Source organism: Scylla paramamosain, chromosome 47 (genome assembly GCF_035594125.1).
Source record: "Scylla paramamosain isolate STU-SP2022 chromosome 47, ASM3559412v1, whole genome shotgun sequence".
Lineage (NCBI taxonomy): Eukaryota > Metazoa > Arthropoda > Malacostraca > Decapoda > Portunidae > Scylla > Scylla paramamosain.
Window position 1 is genome coordinate 6497852 of NC_087197.1, and position 22500 is coordinate 6520351.

The window sequence follows — 22500 nt, forward strand, 5'->3', positions numbered from 1 at the left end:
CCTCCCTCTTGAAAGACTTCAAGTCATAGGAAGTCATACTGATTAACTTTTGTATTAGCGAGGTGGACAGAATAGGGGTGAGAGAAAGAAGAAAGTCTTGTGCAGCGAGTCTGCGGGATGAAGGGAGGCATGCAGTTAGCAAGATCAGAAGAGCAGTTGGCATTAAAATAGCGGTAGAAGATAGCAAGAAATGCATCATTGTGGCGATGAGAGAGAGTCAGTTAGAGGAGAGGAGTTGATATGACTAAAAGTTTTTGATTCCACCCTGTCTAAAAGACCGGTATGAATGGAACCCCCTTTACATGTGAAGCATACTCCATACATTAAGAGGAGGCCGAAAAGAACATTACTCCCAGTGAAATCTAGAGCACTTGATCAGGAGATGTAGTGAACTTATCATTAAACCCAGTTGGGATTCACTGAACGTTTCCCTTTGTGTCTCACATCACAAGGGAAACAACCTGTCCTCTAAAGACAACTCTCTTTCCTAACACAAAACTACAAGCACCTAAATTACACACCCTTCACCTCAATTATCATGGCGACTCCTACACCAGCCCCGGAAACCCTATCTGGAGAGGGGACCACAAAGGTCCCCAAGTCGGATTGCTCTTGACACCTCCCTCTTGAGGGTCTTGACACCCCCGTCAACTTTTTCTTCATTAACTTCTGCAACATTCGCGGTCTTAGATCAAATTTTCAATCTTTAGAACACCACCTCTCCTCTAGTAAACCTCATCTTTTCTTCACTGAAACTCAGGTGTCTGAGGCAACTGACAATAACTCCTTTTATGTTCCCTCCTATTTTCTCTATTCTCATTTCCAATACAAAGCTGGATGTTACGTCTATGTGCGCACCGACGTAACCTGCTCTCGTGCTCATGCTCTTGAATCTTTTGAGTTTTCCACCATATGGCTACGACTATAGAGTAATTCTTGAACTAAATTAACTAACCCCTTACTATAAGAAATTCTTTGACTTCCAAAGTGGAGCACATTCTGATTCTCTTCCTTTTTGTGGCGATCTCAATCCTTGGAGACTTCAATGTTCACCACTAGCTTTGGCTTTCCTCTCCTTTCACTGACCATCCTGGTGAACCAACCTTTAACTTTGTTATCATCCACGACCTAGAGGAACTCGTGCAACACCCTACTCGCATTCCTGAACGTCTTTGAGATATGTCTAATATTCTTGACCTTTTCCTAACCTCTAATCCCTGTGCTCACGCTGTTAGCCTCTCTTCTCCGTTGGGCTCTTCTTCCCCGCCACCTGTCACGAACCTCCCTCATCCGTGGGTGAGGAGAGGCCAAGGCGCCGTTGGGGTGTAGGGGCCTGTGGCATGGTGAGAATCTCCCCTCAGCGAGGGTCACAGAGATGTTCTCAACGCGAGAGGTTGAAGCAGATTGTCCTGGTGGCATTATTATTAGTATAGTATAGTAGGAGTGAAGTAGAGAGAGAAAAAGAAAATAGAGTGAGAGAAAGGCTGGGTTAAGCAATGGGATAAAATGCAGTAGAAGGGAGAAAGAGTGAGGGTTTAACCACACTGCTAATTTTTATATTATTAAACTGTCGGTTCTTCCGCACTACAGAGTATTCCCTCCCCTTTCCACACTTTAACAAATATTCCCTTTAATCCCTTTAATAAATAAATATAAATGTTGCTTTCCGAATTCTTTCACTCACTTTTTATACCATCAACACAGGCGGTGCCCGACCTTGAGACGTGTGCGCGTCCATGGCAGTGACACAAAGAAACAGCACAAGAGATGGACCACTTATAGCCGTGTGGAAGCAAACCGGAGCCACTAGTCTGGCAGCGTACACTGCGAGAGGACCTAGTCTGCGTGCATCTCTGTCCGGCCTGACTATGCTCTGTGTCCAGCTCTCGCCGAGGAAGAAGACCCAGACTTCGAGCTCGTCAAGAGCTTCACCTACTTCACGAGGCCGTGCCCCTTGGGCCACCTCCGCGGATGTCCACACATGCCTCTGATCCCCTGGGGTTCAGTTATAGACAGCAAAACTGTAGAGGGACTTCAGTCTTCCCCTACGACCTGGTGTGGAGAAAGCATCACCTACCAGGGTTCTGGAAGACTGCGGTCTCTCGCAGAAAGAGGACCCAACACTACTTTGCCAACCCCACTTTGTTAGCTCCTGTATCCCACAGATTATCTTCCTTTCATACTGGTAAAGAGAGAACCTGAAGCCTGAAGCCAGCGGTCTCACGCAAGCACGGGAACTCGATCAAAACAAGAGAGTACGAGGAAGAGACAGCAAAGCACTGAATCCATTGTACCAAAACAGCAGGGATCCATAAGCCTAGACAGAAGCAAAAGACTAAGCACCAGTATAACTACCATTTTTTTGACATCATTGCCGACTGAGAACCTAAGGAAAACATCGCCGGAAGATGGACGGTACAAAAAGAGAGAGAAAAAAAAAATGAAATCCCAGCCACTATCTGAAGAATTATCCTTTCTAACATCAGAAAAGGAAACAGACTCCCAGAGCGAGACGCCACCAAAAATCCTGATCCCTGCTACAGAAGGATTTGCATCACCCTTAGACGTAGCAGAGAAATTAGAAGCACACCTTAATACCGACCAGAAACTTCGTATGAAGTTTTTACACACTGACCAGGTCCTCTTGATTCCACTGACCAAGGAAATCTACGATCAAATCATATCGCTGAAAGCGACCCATGGAACAAACAAGGGAATATTAATGAAATATATGCTACTGATGCCTTTCTCTTTGATCATGAGGCACCCACTGGTACTTTAGGTAGTGAGGTACAAGATGGCGAATACCAAAGAACCCACAAAGGAAATAGATATAACCGTACGAGGCCCTCTACCATGATCTTTGAACCTAGGGAGCTGGGGTATCTTTCACTCCCGCCCCAACAGCCAGGAACCTCTAAGGTGCTTCAGATACCAACGTTTCAGGCACCACAAAAGCAGTTGCAACCTCCCCCTGTTGCTCGAGCAACAATGAGACGGAACACGAAGCACAAGCAGGGCTTGACCACCACTTCCAAATGCTCCGACTGCCTAGAACCTCACCACGCCTGGAACAGGGCGTGCCTGGCAAAGAGTGAGCTCATAGATGTGCAGAAAACGACCCAGGGAAAGTGGATGATGTACCACAGACCATCACTCGAGAAGGAAGGACATGCCCTAGCAGCTATATCGATATGGGGAATCAAGCCAGCACCTCCCATTAAACCAGATAATCTCACATACCCCAGGATTCCCGTCATTAGACAAGGTCGCCTCAGACAGAAACTTGCAATCAAAGCAAATGCATCTACCAAGAAACAACACCAAGCATCTCAGTCTCACACCAAGGAAGAGCACACATCACTATGGAAAACAGCCCTCAAGGACATGTTCAAGACATTCACCTTAGCAATAGTGATAATGCAGGGGAAATAAATAAAAAAAAAGAAAAATCACCAAGATGTCCGAAGAAGTGGTTGAGAGCTAGTCTAAACACCAAAGGCTGAGAACCACAAAACAACCCCACCCAACGTATACCAAGACACCTGCATCTCTCTACCTACCGGCACCATGCCAGCAACGGCATTGATCGAGAAGGAGAAGCAAGCCTTCGATATAATCAAAACACCGAGCCTGAACCAGAGAGTCTCAGCATCCTACAATGGAACATGTATGGAATTAGGCCAAAACATCACCGACTGATGGCTGTTGCACGGGACATCATCAAGAAACATTGCTCACTGAAAGATCAAACCTCTCCTTCTGAGGCTACACGGCCTAACATCAGAAGAACATATCAGAGGTTTCACGATACTGATCAAGAATTCTATACCAAGCAGGGAAATAAATAACCCGATTCTGTTTGGGGAAGGAGTGGCTAGGGGCCTCCGTTCAACTTCGGGGAACAAAACTTTAAATTTATAACATATACACCAGACCGCCAGAGAGAGAGAGAGAGAGAGAGAGAGAGAGAGAGAGAGAGAGAGAGAGAGAGAGAGAGAGAGAGAGAGAGAGAGAGAGAGAGAGAGACCACCTCGGACCACATAGCAGTCTTCACCAAGATCCAGTTCAGAAGACCAAGTGAGGAGACAACAGCTCGCAATCTCTGGCGGTGGGAGGCGGCCAACTGGGACGCTCTCCGGGCTGCTCTGAGGAACACTGACTGGGGGGAAGTGCTGAGTGGTGAAGTTGACCAGCAGGTCCAGCGACTCAGCGAGCTGCTCCAGCTCAGATGAGTGCCTCACTCCAACCACACCACCAAGGCATCGGACCAGCCCTGGTTTGGCCCAGAGTGCCGCGCTGCCGCTGATGCCAAGTATCGTGCCTGGCGTGCTTTGAAGAGGCACCCCAGTGCCAGAACCAGGCAAAAGCACAGAGCGGCTACAGCGCGCATGACAGCCACCCAGGAGTGGGCCATGGATGAGTGGAAGGCGAACCTCAGGAGCAAACTGAGGGGTGGTCAGGTCGGCAGCAAACGTTGGTGGAATCTCATTAAGGATCAACAGGGTGACACGCGGGGATGTTCGGTGCCTGCTCTCATCCGGCCAGACGGTAGTGTAGTTCAAACCGCCACAGACAAGGCGAATCTCCTGGCCGCCCACTTCGCCGCAAAAATGTGCATTTCCGAACCAGAAAAAACGCCACAAATGCTACCACAGATAGTGAGTGAAAAAATAATGAGCATAGAAACCAGTGAAAAAGAAGTGAAAGTGCTGGTCCGAGACCTGGACGACAAAAAAGCGGTGGGGCCTGACAACATCAGCCCCCGCCTGCTTCGACAGTGAGCTGAGGAGTTGGCGCGCCCTCTCGCCGCCATCTTCAATAATAGCTTGAGGAGCAGCACCTGGCCCAACTTGTGGAAAGTGAGCAGTGTGGTGCCAATTCACAAGAAAAGCTCAAAAACCGAAGCAAAAAATTACCGTCCTGTGTCCTTGTTGCCGGTGCTCAGTAAAGTGTTGGAAACGATAGTGGCCTCGAGACTCACGCAGCACCTTGATAGGCACCACCTGCTGAGCAACAGACAATACAGCTTCAGGAAGGGGAGGTCGGCGAGAGACCTGCACCTGCAACTCACGAGTGAGTGGAGCGCTACCCTGGACAGGGGCAAGGCCGCCCTTGTCGTCGCTCTCGATATAGAAGGAGCTTTTGACAAAGTTTGGCATCCGGCGCTCGTCACCAAGCTCTACGCTGCCGGCGTGGACGGGCCTCAAACTCCTAGAGAGTTACCTGAGGGACAGACACTTCAAAGTGACCGTCAATGGGCGTGATTCCAGGCTTCATCCCATCAGAGCGGGGGTCCCACAGGGTAGCTGCCTCGGCCCTCTGCTCTGGAATGTTTATATAAATGACGTGCTGCACCTTATCCCGAGCACGAGAGCATACGCGGATGACCTCACCCTGTCTCTCTGCTACAGTCCTGAGGAGGAAGACGCCACTGTCAGCACGCTGAACGCCACTCTAAGCCGCATAGCAGCGTGGGGCGAAAAGTGGAAAGTAAAATTTGCAGCACACAAAACGCAGCTGCTCACCATCTCCAGACTCGGGACGGCCCCACGCCTCGTCTTCCAAGGCGACACGCTGATCCCACAGGACCAGGTGGAGGTGCTGGGGGTCACATACGACAGAAAGCTGTCCTTCAGATCCCACATAGAGCGGCTCGCCAGGGAGGCCTCAGGGAAGCTGGCATCCCTGAGGAGAATGTCACCTCTCCTGGACAGTAGGAGAATGGAAGTCCTCTTCAAAGCCCAGGTTCGCTCGTCCCTGGAATACGCGTGCCTGGCATGGGGAGGTGCGGCCAACAAGCACCTGTCTCTACTGGACAAGGTACAGGAGAGGGCGGCAAGGCTCATCAGAGAGGCAGGACACCAACCAGCATTACAGAGTCTCCAACATCGGCGTGACGTGGCGGGACTCACTGTAATGTTCAAGGCGCAGCTACAGTGTGTGCCGCACCTACAGTCACTCCGGCAGCCTCCCCGACTGGCCCAGGTCGCTATCAGAGCCGTCACCTCAGCCCCGGAGGAACTGCTGCAAACCCGGTGCAGGACATGGCACCACCAAAGACAGTTTATTTACACTTATGTGAGCTGGTGGAATAAACTCATAGCCAGTGAGCACAACATTGAAAATATTGCGAACTTGACAACGCAAAATTTTAAATGTAAAGTGAACGAGTGGCTGATACAATACAGACAGCAGTGATAAAAACAGAGTGAGGCTTTTAGATAGGTAACATTAACTATGTAACCTTTAGTCTCTAAGTTGTCACAATATTCTATGTAATGTAGTGGTGACACCTTCTGTAAATTATGATGTATTTGGTATAAATAAAAAGAGAGAGAGAGAGAGAGAGAGAGAGAGAGAGAGAGAGAGAGAGAGAGAGAGAGAGAGAGAGAGAGAGAGAGAGAGAGAGTGTGTGCAGGCACAACAACTCGACGTGGACACGCCGCCTCAGCTGGAGGTGATGTTCTTCCGGGTTGTGCTGGCTAGCCACTCTGCCCTCCTGCTGAGCGCCATGTACGGCCCTCCCCGACAAGGGCCTGACTCGCTCCTGTACCTCAAGGAGGCCCTAGATGTCCTCCTTGTGACTCACCGCTGCCAACACTTTTTGCTTGTGGGCGACCTCAACCACCACCTGGAGCACGACGCCTACGAAAACTTCCTGACGGTGCAGGGCCTGAAGGACCATGTGACCTTCCCCACTCATGAGCGGGGCGGGACCCTGGACCCCGTCATATCCGACCTGGAGGAGGAAACACTCAGCTGCCACCAGCTGGGTCTCGTGGGCAGCTCTGACCACCATGTTGTCCTGACCCAGGTGGACATGGGTGTGGCTCGTGACGAGGCCACCACTCGCACAGTCTGGGTATGGGATAGGGCAGACTGGGGCTCCCTTCGCCGAGACCTGCGCAGGACTGGCTGGCCTTCCATCCTGCAGGGTGGAGCGGAGGTACAGGCGTGAGCCTTCACTTCCCACCTCTTGGCGCTCCAGGAGCAACACGTGCCCCACCGTGAGTTCGTCGCCAGACCAACGGACCAGCCTTGGTTTGGCTACCGCTGCCGCGTTGCCGCCGAGGCGAAGTATTCTGCGTGGCTCCGCTACAAGCAGAGTCCTACTCGGCGCAACACAGACCTACATAGTGCGGCCTGTAAGAGGATGGTGACGACCTGCCGGTGGGCCGTATGGAGGTGGGAGGAGGACCTGCGGCGCCAGCTAGGAGGCCCTGGAGTGGGCAACAAAACTTGGTGGTCCCTTGTTAAGGGCAGACAGGGCCTCAACCGTCAAGACACTGTCCCTCCTCTCACAAGGCCCGACGGAACGGTGGCCACCAGCAGCAAGGACAAAGCCCAGCTGCTGGCCACCCTTTTCGCCGGGAAGATGGAGGTGGATGACCCTGAAAGGTCACCGCCTCTTCTGGAGCAGCAGTGCAGAGAGACTGTAACCAAGGTGGAGGTGACGCAGGGGCTTGTCGAGCGTCTGCTGTAGGGGCTCGATGTACAAAAAGCTACCGGTCCCGACAACATCAGCCCGCACGTTTTGAAACAATGTGCCTGCGAGCTGGCTGTACCCCTCACCACAGTCTTCTCTGCCTGCTTACGGGAAAATACCTGGCCCTTAGTGTGGAAAGAGGCCCGGGTAGTTCCCGTACACAAGAGGAGCTCCAGGTCTGACCCAAAAAATTATCAACCCATCTCCCTGCTCTCTGTGGTGGGGAAAGTGTTCGAGAGGGTGGTGGCAGATGTGGTGTGTCGCCACCTCCAGGACAATTACCTCCTCTCGGACCAACAGTTTGGTTTCAGACCTGGGCGGTCCACCTCCGATCTCCTCATGCTCCTCACTGGGCGCTGGCAGGACGCCCTTGACGGCGGCCTCGACTCTGTTGTGGTGGCCCTGGATATAGCGGGCGCCTTCGACAGGGTCTGGCATGAGGGCCTTCTGGAAAAGCTGAGGGCAAAGGGGATCCAGGGTGACCTCCTTCAGCTCCTTGGCGACTACCTCCAAGGAAGGACCCTCCAGGTCGTTGTCAATGGGCAAGCGTCCGAGTCCCTCCCGGTGAGAGCGTCAGTGCCACAGGGTTCAGTGCTGGGGCCAGTCCTGTGGAAAATCTACGTGGACGATCTTCTCCGACAGCTGCCGGCGGTCTCAGCTTATGCTGACGATTGCAGTCTCTCCTGTACCTACCCTCGACACGAAAGTGTGCGTGCTGCTGAAGAGATAAACATCTCTACGTAAGACATAAACATCTCTACGTAAGACAAAAGATTGTCTTACAGAAATGCTGTCCAATATTTCCGACCGTAAAGCCACCGTTATGTTTTTAGATCTGGAGAAAGAGTTTGATCAAGTCAAACAAATTTTCCAGCCATTCTCTAATCACTGGCAAATCGAGGCATTCGAGGCAAATTACTAACATGGATACAGCACGTAATACCAACAGACAAGCCAATGTAACCTTTCAAGGAACTATTTCCTCATCAGAATCCTTTGAACTCGGCACTCACAGGGAAGCATATTGACCCCATTTCTATTTAATACTCTTATTGAGAATCTCATGGCACTTCCCTTAGGGAACAGGATGAAAGTCTTGTGGTGCTACGCTGACGACATGGCAGTCATTACAATAGGACCGAGACAAGTCTCGAAGTCTCAGGAAGCCATCACCCTTTTTGCAAGAAAATGGAACGAACTAGGACTCAAAATAAATTCAGACAAAACCTTCAACCAAAAGACACCAAGCGACCCCCTGCACTACCTGACTGCAACACGGAATGAACAAACAACCAACCTTACCTTGGGATATGGCTCGATAAAAACAGTTTAACAAATACTTAGCAGCAATGAAAAAAAAAAAAATTAATTAATAAAAATAAATAAAATAATAATAATAATAATAATAATAATAATAATAATAATAATAATAATAATAATAATAATAATAATAATAATAATAATAATAAATAAATAAATAAATAAATAAATAAATAAATAAATAAATAAATAAATAAAATAAAATAAAATAACATTCCTCAGGCTCAAAGTCATAAAAGCCATAACAGTCCACACGCATGGGGCAGAAAGCCATCATCCGAAACGATAATTACTCACAGTGAGATCTAAAGCATCGGAGCAGAGGGTGCTGTTAACTTATCATTAATCCCAGATGTGACCTCACTGAACGTTTCCCTTTGTCTCACACAACACAAGGGGACAGTCACAGCCTCCACTCTAAAGACTACTCTCTTCCTTCACACAAAACTACAATCACCTAATTACACACACACACCCTTAACTCAAAATTTAAAATTATCATGGCGACTCCTACACCAACCTCGGAGTCCCCATCTGGATAAGGGTCCACAAATGTCCTCAGGTCGGACTGCTCTTTTCTGTATCGATCCCAAGTGTCTTGACACCCCACTCAACTTTTTCTTCATTAACTTCTGCATCATTCCCGGTTTTAGATCTAATTTTCAATGTGTAGAACACCACCTCTCCTCTGCTAAATCTTTTTTTTTTTTTTCTCACTGAGACACAGGTGTCTAAGGCAACTGAAAGTAGCCCCTTTTCTGTTCCCTCCTACTTTCTCTATCCTCATTTTCAATCCAAAGTTGGATGTTGCATTATGTGCGCAATGACTAAATTGCTTTCGTGCTCACGCTTTTCAGTCTTCTGAGTTTTCCACCATTTGGCTACGACTACAGAGTCGCTCTCAATCAAAATTTATCTGTGCTGTATATTTATCACCTAACTTTCCTGACTATAAGGAATTTTTTGACTGCTTAACTTTCAAAGTGGAGCACATTTTGACTTTTGCAGAGATCTCCATTCTTGGAGACTTCAATGTTCACCACCAGCTTTGGCTTTTCTCTCCCTTCACAGACCATCCTGGTGAACTAGACTTCAGCTTTGCTATCCTCCACGACCTAGAGCAAATGGTGCAACAGCCTACTCGTATTCTTGACCGTCTTGGAGATACGCCCAAGATTCTTGACCTTTTTCTAACCCCTAATCCTTCTGCTGTTGTTGTTATCCTCTCTTCTTCATTGGGCTCCTCTGATCACAATCTCATATCTGTATCTTGTCCTATCGCTCCAATTCCTCCTCAGGATCTCTGTAAGCGGAGGTGCTTATGGCGTTTTGCCTCTGCTAGCTGGGGGACCTAAGTAGGAATTTTGCTAATTTTCCTTCGATTGACTACTGCTTCCCTGTCAGAGACCCATTCTCTGTGTCGAGCGTGAAAGTATCTGGCATGGAGACGTACATTCTTCAATCTTTTTCTCGACCTAAACTTTCCAAACCTCGGTTTAACACAGCCTGTTCTCGTGCTGTGGATGATATAGAGGTGGCCCACAAAAGGTACTTGAGCTTTTCATCACCAGAATCTCATGCACTTTATATGTATGCCCAGAACCATGCCAAGTCATTTCTCCAACTAGCCAAAACTCCTTAATTGATATAAAGTGTCAAAATCTTTCAAGATCTAAATCCCTTCGTGACTTTTGGTATCTAGCCAGAAAGATCTCCAATAACTTTGTTTCTTTTTCTTTTCCTCTTTTATTTCAACTGGATGGCACCACTGCTATCACATTTATCTTTAAAGCTGAGCTCTTCGCCCAAACCTTTACTAAAAACTTTACTTTGGACGTTTCCGGGCTTGTTCCTCCCTCTCCTCCACCCTCTGACTACTTTATGCTACCTTATAAAATTCTTCGCCATGTGCCTTCGCTGGGCTAAACCCTCGGAAGGCTTATGGACCTGATGCGCTTCATCCTATTGTCCTCCGAAACTACGTCTCCGTGCTTGCACCTTGCCTAGTCAAACTCTTTTTAGCTCTGTCTCTCAACACCTACCTTTTCTTCTTGCTGGAAGTTTGCATACATTCAGCCTGTTCCTAAAAAGGGTGACCGTTCTAGTCCCTTAAACTACCGTCCTTTTGCTTTTTTGAATCTATGCTCACAGGAAGATTCTTAAACATCAATCATTTTACAACCTTCTATCTGATCGACTGTATCGGTTCCATCAAGACTGGTGATGTTCTGGCCTTCCTAACTGAGTCTTGGTCATCATCTTTAAGAGTTTTTTTGTTGAAACTTTTGGTGTTGCCTTAGACATATCAAAATTCTTTTATAGAGTCTGGCACAAAGCTTTGATTTCCAAACTTCCCTCCTACGGCTTCTGTCCTTGCCTCTGTGACTCCATCTCATTTACTTTCTGACCGTTCTATTGATGCTATAGTAGACGGCCACTGTTCTTTTAAATTTATCAGCAGTGGATTTTGTCCTGTCACCCACTCTCTTCCTATTATTTATCAATGATGTTCTAAACCTAACTTTTCTCCTATCTACTGCCACGCTGATGATACATCCTGCACTTTTCCACGTCTTTTCATGGATGTCCAACTCTTCAAAAATTAAACAGTTCGCGCAGGGAAGCCACAGAACACTTGACCTTTGATCCCTCTAAAATTTCTGATTGAGGCAGAGCTCAACTGCCCTCCAATTCTACACGGTACCTTCTCTGTCTGTCTGATAAACTATGGAACTCCCTGCCTGCTTCTGTATTTCCACGTTTGTATGACTTGAATTCCTTCAAGAGGGACACTTTTATCCTACGGTATTTTTACTACAGCTTCGTACCTTATTCGACCGGCATCTCAGGGCCTTTTTTTCTTATTGGATTTTTGTTGCTCTATGCCGGTGTCCCTTCTACATAAAAAAAAAAAAAAAAAAAAATTGTCCTCAGGATGTTCTACATGCAAACCATTTTCTCCATCATTCAGTATGCCACGCCCTGTCTCAGCAAGGCACAGCCTTGCTGAGTCTTAAAAAAAGGTAGAAAAAGTTCAGAACTAGGCACGTCGCATCATCACCGGTGCGCCCATTTGGACGTGACTTGAGACTTGAGACTAACCTCCGTTACAAAGCAGACTGCATCCCACAAACTCCACACAAATAATAAAACTGTTGCAGAGACACCCTGACATCACACTGCTAGCAAAATAAAACAATCGCTCTCTCAAGACCTAGAGCTGTTCTCCAAGAAATCTTAGGCCAGCAAGACTGCCGCATCAATGCAAGGAATAAGGGGCCAACACTTCCTCCGAAATTTCAAACCAGGCCCACCACATGAAAACTTAGAAGCCTCACCACCCTGGCAAGTATCAACACTAAAATTCACAACATCTACAAAACAAGCCAAAGGAAGCCTAAAACCAGAAGAACTGCGACAGCCTGTAACTGATACCCTCTATGCTGTCTCCACGCCAGATACCGAAGCTTATTTTACTACAGACGCCTCTGCGGACACGAACACCAACACCGCCGCTATTGCCTTCGTCCACAAAGACACGACCGCACTCTTCCGTCTCCCAGATAAATCGTCTATCTTCCAGACAGAGCTATATATGCCATAGTGTAAGCTTTTGAACATGCAGCTCCTAGTAACATGCCTGTTATCATCCACACTGACTCTCTTGGCAGCATATAATCAATGAAAAATATAGTCAAACAACGTAGGACTAATCAACTCCATACGTATAACCGCCCAAACCATTCACAAATCAGAAAAAAAAACAGTACAGCTAAACTGGATCCCAGGCAGGCAGGTATCAAAGGAAATAAAAAAGCTGACAAAGTAACAAAAGACGCGCCACCACGTAACAGCAGAACTCCCACTAATTATTCAGTGAGAAAAAGAAGATGAGGTTTAGAAGAGTAGAGGTGATGATGCACTACAGATGGAAAATTAGATCTAAGACCGCAAATGTTGCAGAAGTTAATGAAGAAAAAATTAAGGGGGTGTCTAGACTCTAAGCTTAAGGTCGATATCAGAAGAGGAGCCAGAGCTGGGGACATTTGTGGTCCCTGCTCCAGGTGGGAACTCCGAGGCTGGTGTAGCAGTCGCCATAATAATAATTCAGAATTTTGAGTTAGGGGCGTGTGTGTGTGTGTGTAATTAGGTGCTTGTAGTTTTGTGTGAAGGCTTTAGAGGGCAGGCTGTGACTGCCCCCTTGTGTTGTGAGGCACAAAGGGAAACGTTCAGTGAGGTCACAGCTGGGTTATTATTATTATTATTATTATTATTATTATTATTATTATTATTATTATTATTATTATCATAATTATTTTTATCATACTTATCTTTCATCATATTTACTTATTCTTTGTTTATTTTTGTTGTTATTATTGTTATTATTATTATTATTATTATTATTATTATTATTATTATTATTATTATTATTATTAATTATTATTATTACTGCTATTATTTTTGTTATTAGACAGTGATGTTAACAGTAATAATAATGATAATAATAATAATAATAATGATAATAATAATAATAATAATAATAATAATAATAATAATAATAATAACAATAATAATAAAAACAATAACAATAATAATGACATTCCTCATTATAATCATAATAATAATGAAAACAATAATAAAATTATGAATAGTAATAACCATACATCAAAGCTCCTCTCTGCCTCCCATCCCCTCCTCCTCTCCTCCTCTCTCTCTCCTCCCCTCTCTTCCTCCTCACCTTCTCTGTCCCTCTGCTCCTCTCCTCCTCCTCTTTTCACTCCCTCCCCTCCCCTCCTCCCCTCTTCCTTCCCATCATCTCACCCTCATTCTTACCCTCTCCTCCGATCCTTGCTCCACTTCCCTACTCACTCCCTCCCATCCAATCTCCCTCCCTCCTTCATCCTCCCATCCTACACTTTGATCATCCCTCCCAACCCCTCCCTTCCCACCCCACCCTTTCTTCCCATCCCCTCGTTCCCTCCCCACAGCAGGAAGCCCGGCCAACACACAGCACACATGACAACAGTCTTACCACTTCCTCCACACGCCGATCCTCACTCCTTACAACACTTCCACCATTCTTGGCTAGCCAGGTCTCCACCTCGTGGCGGCCAAACTGCACGGCCATGTCCATCGGGGTCCTTCCACCCTTGGATTGCATACGCGGGTCACCACCTCGCTGCACCAGCCACTGCACAACTTCTACATATACCCCCGCAGCAGCACAGTGCAGAGGTGTCAAGCCATGACTGTCTCTGGCAGTGAGGGACCAGCCAGCAGCCGCCAGCTGCTCCAGTACATCCACGTGGCCACGGTGACTGGCGGCGTGCACCGGGGTGTATGCCTCGAGGTGTGCGGGAGTGGGAGGGGTGACAGCCATAAGGACCGCCACACACTGCTGGTGGCCCCTCGCTGCAGCATGATGGAGGGCTGTCTTTTCTGTGTGTGTGTGTGTGTGAGAAGATAATGTCATATTATTATTATTATTATTATTATTATTATTATTATTATTATATCATTATTATTGTTACAATCATTATTTTTTTATTATTATTATCAACTATATATTCGTTCGTCCGTTCGTTCATACGTTCCTCCATGTTATGCCTTGGTATCATATTTAAACATTTTGACTAAATCGTCTTCATCTCCTTTTCCTCTCCTACACTTCCTCCTCCTCCTTCTCCTTTCCATCCTTTTCTTTTCTTCCTCCCATTTCTCCTTCTCCTCTTCCTCCTCCTCCTTCTAATCCTACACCTCATCTTCCTCTTGAGAGTACTTATCAAACGGTATAATAATTAAATTAGCATACCGTGGCATATCTGCGGATCTGGAGAGAGATGGAGATGTGAGAGTGAAATGGAGAGTGAGGTACGTGATGGATTTGAAAGGAAAATAAAGAAAGATAGAGAAGTAAGAGAGAGAGAGAGAGAGAGAGAGAGAGAGAGAGAGAGAGAGAGAGAGAGAGAGAGAGAGTTAAAAAAAAAATCTGCATCTACAGTTATGACAACCACCACCACCACCACCACCACCACTACCACAATCTCCACCCACCACCACAACCACCACCATCAACATTGTCACAACCACCAACACCACTACCACTGCCGCCGCCACCACCATCACCACCACCACCACAACAACAATAACCACCAACACATCCTCACCTTCACTATCCGTCGCTAAAGGGTTAGCGCCAAGGGTCAGTAATGCCTTCACTGTCTGGATGCGACCCTTCACGGCAGCTTCCATTAGCGGTGTCCATTCATCGGTACCTCCACCTTCTATACTCAGCCCTGCCTGCAGTAAGCGAGGCAGCAAATGGTCATGGCCCATCCTGGCAGCCAGATTCACCAGACTCACAGACGTCCCAGCAGTTGTGGGGATGGTGATCTCAGGGGGAGCACCCCTGGCGAGGGCCGACCTCATTCCTGTTTCGTCTCCTTTCCACACAGCAGTGACCAGTTCCTGTGTGTGTGTGTGTGTGTGTGTGTGTTTTTATTAGTTTTTATGTAGGAGGGACACCGGCCAAGGGAAAGGGAGGAGGAGGCAGTAGGCACCTCCAGATACGATAATTACTCCCAGTGAGGTCTAAGGCACTGGATCAGGAGGTGCTGTAAACTTATCATTAAAACCAGCAGTGACCTCACTGAACCTTTGTGTCTCACAACACAATGGGGCTGTCACAGCCTGCCCTATAAAAACAACTCTCTTCTTCCACACGAAACTACAAGCACCTAATAACACACACACACCCTTCAATGAAAAAATCAAAATTATCATGCCTACTCCTACTCCAGACTCGGAGTCCCCATCTGGGGAGGGCACCGCAAATGTCCCCAGGTCGGACTGCTCTTCTGAAAATTATATGTATGAAAATAATTCTAAGTGTTTTGACACACCACTCAACTTTTTCTTCATAAACTTGTGCAACATTCGCGGTCTAAGATCTCATTTTCATTTTGTAGAACACCACCTCTCCTCTTTTAAGCCTCATCTTCTTTTCCTCACTAAAATTCAGGTGTCTGAGGCAACTGACAGTAGCCCCTTTTCTGTTCCCTCCTTTCTTTATCCTCATTTTCAATCCAAACCTGGATGTTGCGTTTATGTGCGCAACGACTTATCCTGCTCTCGTACCTACGCTCTTCAATTTTACGAGTTTTTCACCATCTGGCTACGACTACAGAGTCACTATCAAACTAAATTTATTTGTGCAGTATACCTCTCACCTAACTCCTCTGACTATAAGAAATTCTTTGACTACTTAACTTCCAAAATGGAGCATATTCTGACTCGTTTCCCTTTTGCAGAGAACTCCATTCTTGGAAACTTCAATGTTCACCACCAGCTTTGGCTTTCCTCTCCCTTCACTGACCATCCTGGTGAACTAGCCTTAAACTTTGCTATCCTCCACAACCTAGAGCAATTGGTGCAACACCCTACTCGTATTCCTGACCGTCTTGAAGATACGCCCAACATTCTTGACTTTTTCCTAATCACTAATCCTTCTGCTTATGCTGTCAGCCTCTCTTCTCCGTTAGGCTCCTCCGATTACGGTCTCGTATCTGTATCTTGTCCTATCTCTCCAATCCCTCCTCAGGATCCCCCAAGAGAAGATGGATCTGGCGTTTTGCCTCTGCTAGTTGGGGGGACCTGGGGAGGTATTTTGCTTATTTTCCTTAGAATAACTAATGCTGCCGTGTCAGACACCCGTCTTTGTGTGCTGAGCACATAACTGAAGTGATAGTGTCTGGCATGGAGGCGTACGTCACTCTTTTTCCCGATCTAAACCTTCCAAACCTTGGTTTAACAAAGCTTGTTCTCGTGCTATACATGACAGACTGGTGGCCCACAAAAGGTACTTAAGCCTTCTATCACCAGAATCTCATGCACTTTATATTTCTGCCCGGAACCATGCCAAGTCTTTTCTCCAACTAGCCAAAAACTCCTTCATTAATAGAAAGTGTAAAAATCTTTCAAGATCTAACTCACTTCGTGACTTTTGGCATCTAGCCAAAAATATCTCCAATAACTTTGCTTCTTCTTTCCCTCTTTTATTTCAGATGGCACTACTGCTATCACATCTACCTCTAAAGCTTAACCCTTCGCTGAAACTTTTGCTAAAAACGCTCTAATTGGACGATTCAGGGCTTGTTCCTCACTCTCCTCCACCCTCTGACTACTTCATGCTACCTATTAAAATTCTTCACCATAATGTTTTCCATGCTTTCACTGGCCTAAACCCTCGGAACGCTTATGGACCTTATGGACCTTATGGACCTCTTATTGTTCTCCGAAACTGAGCCTCTGTGCTTGCACCTTGCCTAGTCATACTCTTTCAACTCTGTCTGCCAATATCTACCTTTCCTTCTTGCTTCAAGTTTGCCTACATTCAGCCTGTTCCTAAAAAGGATGATCGTTCTAATCCCTCAAACTACCGTCCTATTCCTTTAATTTGTTTTCTATCTAATGTTTTTAAATCTGTTATCAACAGGAAGATTCTTTGACATTTATCACTTCACAAACTTCTGTCTGATCGCCAGTATGGGTTCCGTCAATGCCGCTCTGCTGGTGATCTTCTGGCTTTCCTTACTAAGTCTTGGTCATCCTCTTTTAGAGATTTTGGTGAAACTTTTGCTGTTGCCTTGGACATATCAAAAAGCTTTCTGGCACAAAGCATTAATTTCCAATCTACCCTTTTACGGCTTCTATCCTTCGCTCTATAACTTCATCTCAAGTTTCCTTTCTGACCATTATATTGCTGCTGTGGTAGACGGTCACTGTTCTTCTCCAAAATCTATTAACAGTGGTGTTCCTCAGGGTTCTGTACGGTCACCCATTCTCTTCTTATTATTCATCAATGAACTTCTAAACCAAACTTCTTGTCCTATCCACTCCTACGCTGATGATACCACCCTGCACTTTTCCACGTCTTTTCATAGATGTCCATCACTTCAGGAAGTAAATATTTCACGCAAGGAAGCCACAGAACGCCTGACTTCTGATCTCTCTAAAGTTTCTGATTGGGTAGAGAAAACTTGGTATTGTTCAATGCCTCAAAAACGCAATTCCCTTATATATCAACTCGGCACAACCTTCCAGACAACTATCCCCTCTTCATCAGTGACACTCAACTGTCCCCCTCTTCTGCACTGAACATCCTTGGTCTGTCCTTTACTTATAATCTGAGCTAGAAACTTTACAGCTCATCTCTAGCTAAAACAGATTCTATAAAGTAAGGTGTTCTGAGACGTCTTTGCCATTTTTTTTTTTTCACCCCCCAGCGGCTAACTCTGTACATGGGTCTTATTCGTCCATGTATGGAGTATGCTTCAAATGTCTGGCGTGGGTTCCACTCATGCCGCTCTTCTAGACAGGGTGGAATCAAAAGCTTTTTGTCTCATCAACTCTTCTCTAACTGACTGTCTTCAGCCTCTCTCTCATCGCCGCAATGTTGCATCTCTACATGGCTTCTACTGCTATTTTCATGCTAAGTGCTCTTCTGATCTTGCTAACTGCATGCTTCCCTTCCCACGGCCTCGCTGCACAAGACTTTCTTCTTTCTCTCACTCACCTCTCACCTCTTCACCTCTCTAATGCAAGAGCTAACCAGTATTCTCAATTATTCATCCCTTTCTCTGGTAAACTCTGGAACTCCCTGCCAGCTTCTGTATGTCCACCTTTTTATGACTTGAATTCCTTCAAGAGGGATGTTTCAAGACTCATATCCTTTAATTTTTGACTACCGCTTTGGACCCTTTTATGGGACTGAGATCTCAGTGGCCTTTTTTTTTTTAATTGGATTTTTGTTGCACTTGGCCAGTGTCCCTCCTACATAAGAAAAAATAAATAAATAAATAAAAATCAAATAATTAAAAAAAAAAACCACTGATATGCATGCCTCCGAATAGGATCCAAAGAGGTAGTCAAAAATCGAAGGATAAGTCTCTTGAAACCTCCCTCTTGAGGGAATTCAAGTCATAGAAAGATGGAAATACAGAAACAGGCAAAGAGTTCCAGAGTTTACCAGAGAAAGGGATGAATGACTGAGAATACTGGTTAACTCTTGCATTACAAAGGTGGACCGAAGAGGGGTTTGAGAAAGAAAAATGTCTTCTGCAGCGAGACCGTGAGAAGGAAGGCATGCAGTTAACAATATCAGAAGAGCAGTTAGCGTGAAAATACCATTAGAAGACACCAAGAGATGCAACATTGTGGTTGTGAAAAAGAAGCCGAAGACCGTCAGTTAGAGAGGAGTTGATGAGACGTAAAACTTTTGATTCAATTCCTTTTAGAAGAGTGGTATGAGTGGAAGACCCCCCCTTAGACATGTGAAGTATACTCCATACATAGACAGATAAAGCCCCTGTACAGAGTTAACAGTAGAGACGTCTCAAAACACCTAATTTCATAGAAGCTGTTTTAGCTAGAGATGAAATGTGAAGTTTTCAGTTTAGATTATAAGTAAAGGACAGTTCAAGGATGCTTAGAATAGAAGAGGGGGACAGTTGAGCGTCACTGAAGAAGAGAGGGTTTTTATCTGTTTTTATGTATCGAGCTGATAAATGGTGGAATTGAGTTTTTGAGGCATTGAATAATACTAAGTTTCCTCTGTACTAATCAGAAATTTCGAAGAGATCAGAAATCAGGCGTTCTAAGCTTCCCTGCCTGAACTGTTTACTTCCTGAAGGGTCGATGTCTACAAAAAGACGTGAAAAACTGCAGAGTGGAATCATCAGCATAGGAGTGTATAGGACAAAAAGTCTGGTTTAGAGCATCATTGATGAATAATAGAAAGAGAGAGGGTGACAGGAGGAGAAACACCACTGTTTATAGATTTATAAGTATAAGAGCGACCGTCTACCACAGCCGCAATAGAACGGTCAGAAAGCAAACTTGAGATGATGTTACGGAGAGGATAGAAGCCGTAGACGTGTAGTTTAGAAATCTAAGCTTTGTGCCAGACTCTATAAAAAGCTTTTCATATGTCTAAGACAACAGCAAAAGTTTCACTAAAGTCTCTAAAAGATGATGACCAAGACACAGTAAAAAAATCAATCAATAAATAAATAAAACCAGAAAACTACCAGTAGAGCTGTCTTGACGGAACCCATACTGCCAATCTGATAAAATGTTGTGAAGTGATAGATTTTTAAAAAATCTTCCTGTTGAGGATAGATTCAAAAACTTAAAACATGCAGAAGATTAAGGCAATAGGACGGTAGCTTGAGGGATTAGAACGGTCACTTTTTTTAGGATGAGGCTGAATGTAAGGAAACTTTCAGCTAGAAGGAAAGGTAGATGTTGACAGACTGAGTTGAAAGAGTTTGAATAGGCAAGGTGCAAGCACGGATGCACAGCTTCGGAGAGCAACAGAAGGGATCCTATCAGATCCATAAACTTTCCGAGGGTTTAGGCCAGTGAGGACATGGAAAACATCATTGCGAAGAATTCAAAAATTAGCATGGAGTAGTCTGAGGATGGGGGAGATGGAGGAACAAGCCCTGATTCTTCCAAGGTAGAGGTTTTTGTAAAGTTTGAGCAGAGTTCAGCTTTAGAGATAGACGTGATAGCAGTGGTGCCATCTAGTTCAAATAAAAGAAGGAAAAAAGATGCAAAGTTATTGGAGGTGTTTTTTGGCTAAGAGCCAGAAGTCACGAAGGGAGTTTGATCTTCAAAGATTTTGACAATTTCTATTAATGAAGGAGTTTTTGGCTAGTTGGAAGACAGACATTGTTCCGGGAAGAAATATAAAGCGCATGAGATTCTGGTGATGAAAGGCTCAATTACCTTTTGTGGGCCACCTCTCTATTTTGCATAGCACGCGAACAGATTTGGTTAAAGCAAGGTTTGGAAGGTTTAGGTCGAGAAAAAGAGTAAGGAATGTACGCCCCCATGCCAGACATTATCACCTTTGTTATGCGCTCGGCACACAGAGAACGGGTCTGACACTGAAGTAGTAGTCATTCCAAGGAAAATCAGCAAAATACCTCCTCAGTTCCCCTTTAACTAGCATAGGTAAAACGCCAAAGGCAGCTCTGCTCAGGAGGATCTTGAGGAGGGATTGGAGCGATAGGACAAGATACAGATATGAGATCGTGATTGGAGGAGCCCATTGGAGAAGATAGGAGAACAGCATAAGCAAAAGGATAAGAGGTTGGAAAAATGTCAATAATGTTGGGTGTATCTCCATGACGTTCGAGAATATGAGTATGGTTTTTCATCAATTGCTCTAGTTCATGGAGAACAGCAAACTTAGAGGTTAGTTCACCAGGACTGTCAATGAAGGGAGAGGAAACCCAAATCTGGTGGTTAGCATTGAAGTCTCCAAGAATGGACATCTCTACAAAAGGGAAGAATGTGAGAATGTGCTCTACACAGATAAATTTAGTTTGAGAGTGGCTCTGTAGTCATAGCCAGTCAGTAGAAACCTAGTAAGATTCAACAGCTTGAGTACGAGAGCAAGTTAAGCCATTGGGTAAATAGATGCAACATCCAGCTTCGAACTGAAAATGATGATAGAAAAAGTGGATGAAATAGAAAAGGGGCTACTGTAATTCAGTGAGGAAAACAAGATGAGGTTTAGTAGAGGAGAGGTGGTGTTCTACAGATTAATAATTAAATCTAAGCCCGCAAATGTTGCAGAAGTTAATGAAGAAAATGTTGAGGGAGGTGTCAAGACTCTTAATGTCGCTATCAGAAGAGCACTTCGCCCTGGTGACAATTCTGATCCCCTCCACAAATGGTGACTTTGAGACTGGTGTAGGAGTCACTTTGATAATTTTGAATTTTGAGTGAAGGATGTGTGTGTAATTAGGTGCTTGTAGTTATGTGTGAAGTAAGAGAATTGTGTTTAGAAGGCAGACTGTGAGTAGCCCCTTGTGTTGTGAGACACAAAGGGAAACGTTCAGTGAGGTCACAGCTAGGTTTAATAATAGGTTAACGGCACCCCGTGATCCAGTACTTTAGACCTCACTGGGAGTAATTATCGTTTTTCGTACATGCCTACTGATGATGATGATGACGATGATGATGATGATACTATTACTACTACTACTACTACTGCTACTACTACTACTACTACTACTACTACTACTACAACTAGTACTACTACTACTGCTAATAATAATAATAATAATAATAAATAAATAAATAAATAAATAAATAAAAATAATAATAATGTTATGGGTTCGTAACATCATCATTTATGCAATGATAAGTACCATGCAGGGCGTAGTGTACTGTTTATTTAACACGCATCAGTTGACCCTTCGAGCAGTAAAAGGAAATTTACTGTCTTTTGATAGCCAGGTAATTAGGAAACGCTTTTGTACAGTATATAAATATAATTAGAGTTTACATACAATAACATTTAAGGGGTTTCATTTAAATGTCTAGGGAAAAAAAAAAAAACGTTTTTTTCAATAATTATTCTCGTAAGAAAACTAGTTTCAGGGATAGCTATGGTATACTTATTTTTACGGTCCGAGCCGTCACTGGCTCGGACGTCACGGTTGGCGTCACTGACGCCAGCTGTGCTCCGCTCTATACCTTGCATAATGATTTGTCTCCTTTAAAAGGTGAGTTATATCAATTTTTTTTTTATATTTCCTTTTTCATACTCCTAACAACAAGATGCTAGCAACACTATATGCCGTTGAATTCAACTTATGAGTCACTGCGACCCTTTC

General features: G+C 45.1%; 1 protein-coding gene across 4 annotated transcripts in view; it reads right to left on the bottom strand.

Annotated features, from left to right (window-relative positions):
* Positions 1 to 22500, bottom strand: part of LOC135095140 (ankyrin-1-like) — a 130018-nt gene that overhangs the window by 22802 nt on the left and 84716 nt on the right. For 3 of the 4 annotated variants that reach the window (XM_063995908.1, XM_063995907.1, XM_063995909.1), the window contains exons 3-4: positions 14977 to 15277; positions 13842 to 14248 (exon numbers count right to left, since the gene is read on the bottom strand). The exons of the other annotated variant lie outside the window; for it this stretch is intronic. In XM_063995908.1, coding sequence (XP_063851978.1) covers positions 13842 to 14248; positions 14977 to 15277 — 708 coding nt within the window. The remainder of the gene's footprint in view (positions 1 to 13841; positions 14249 to 14976; positions 15278 to 22500) is intronic. 4 annotated transcript variants of the gene reach the window in all.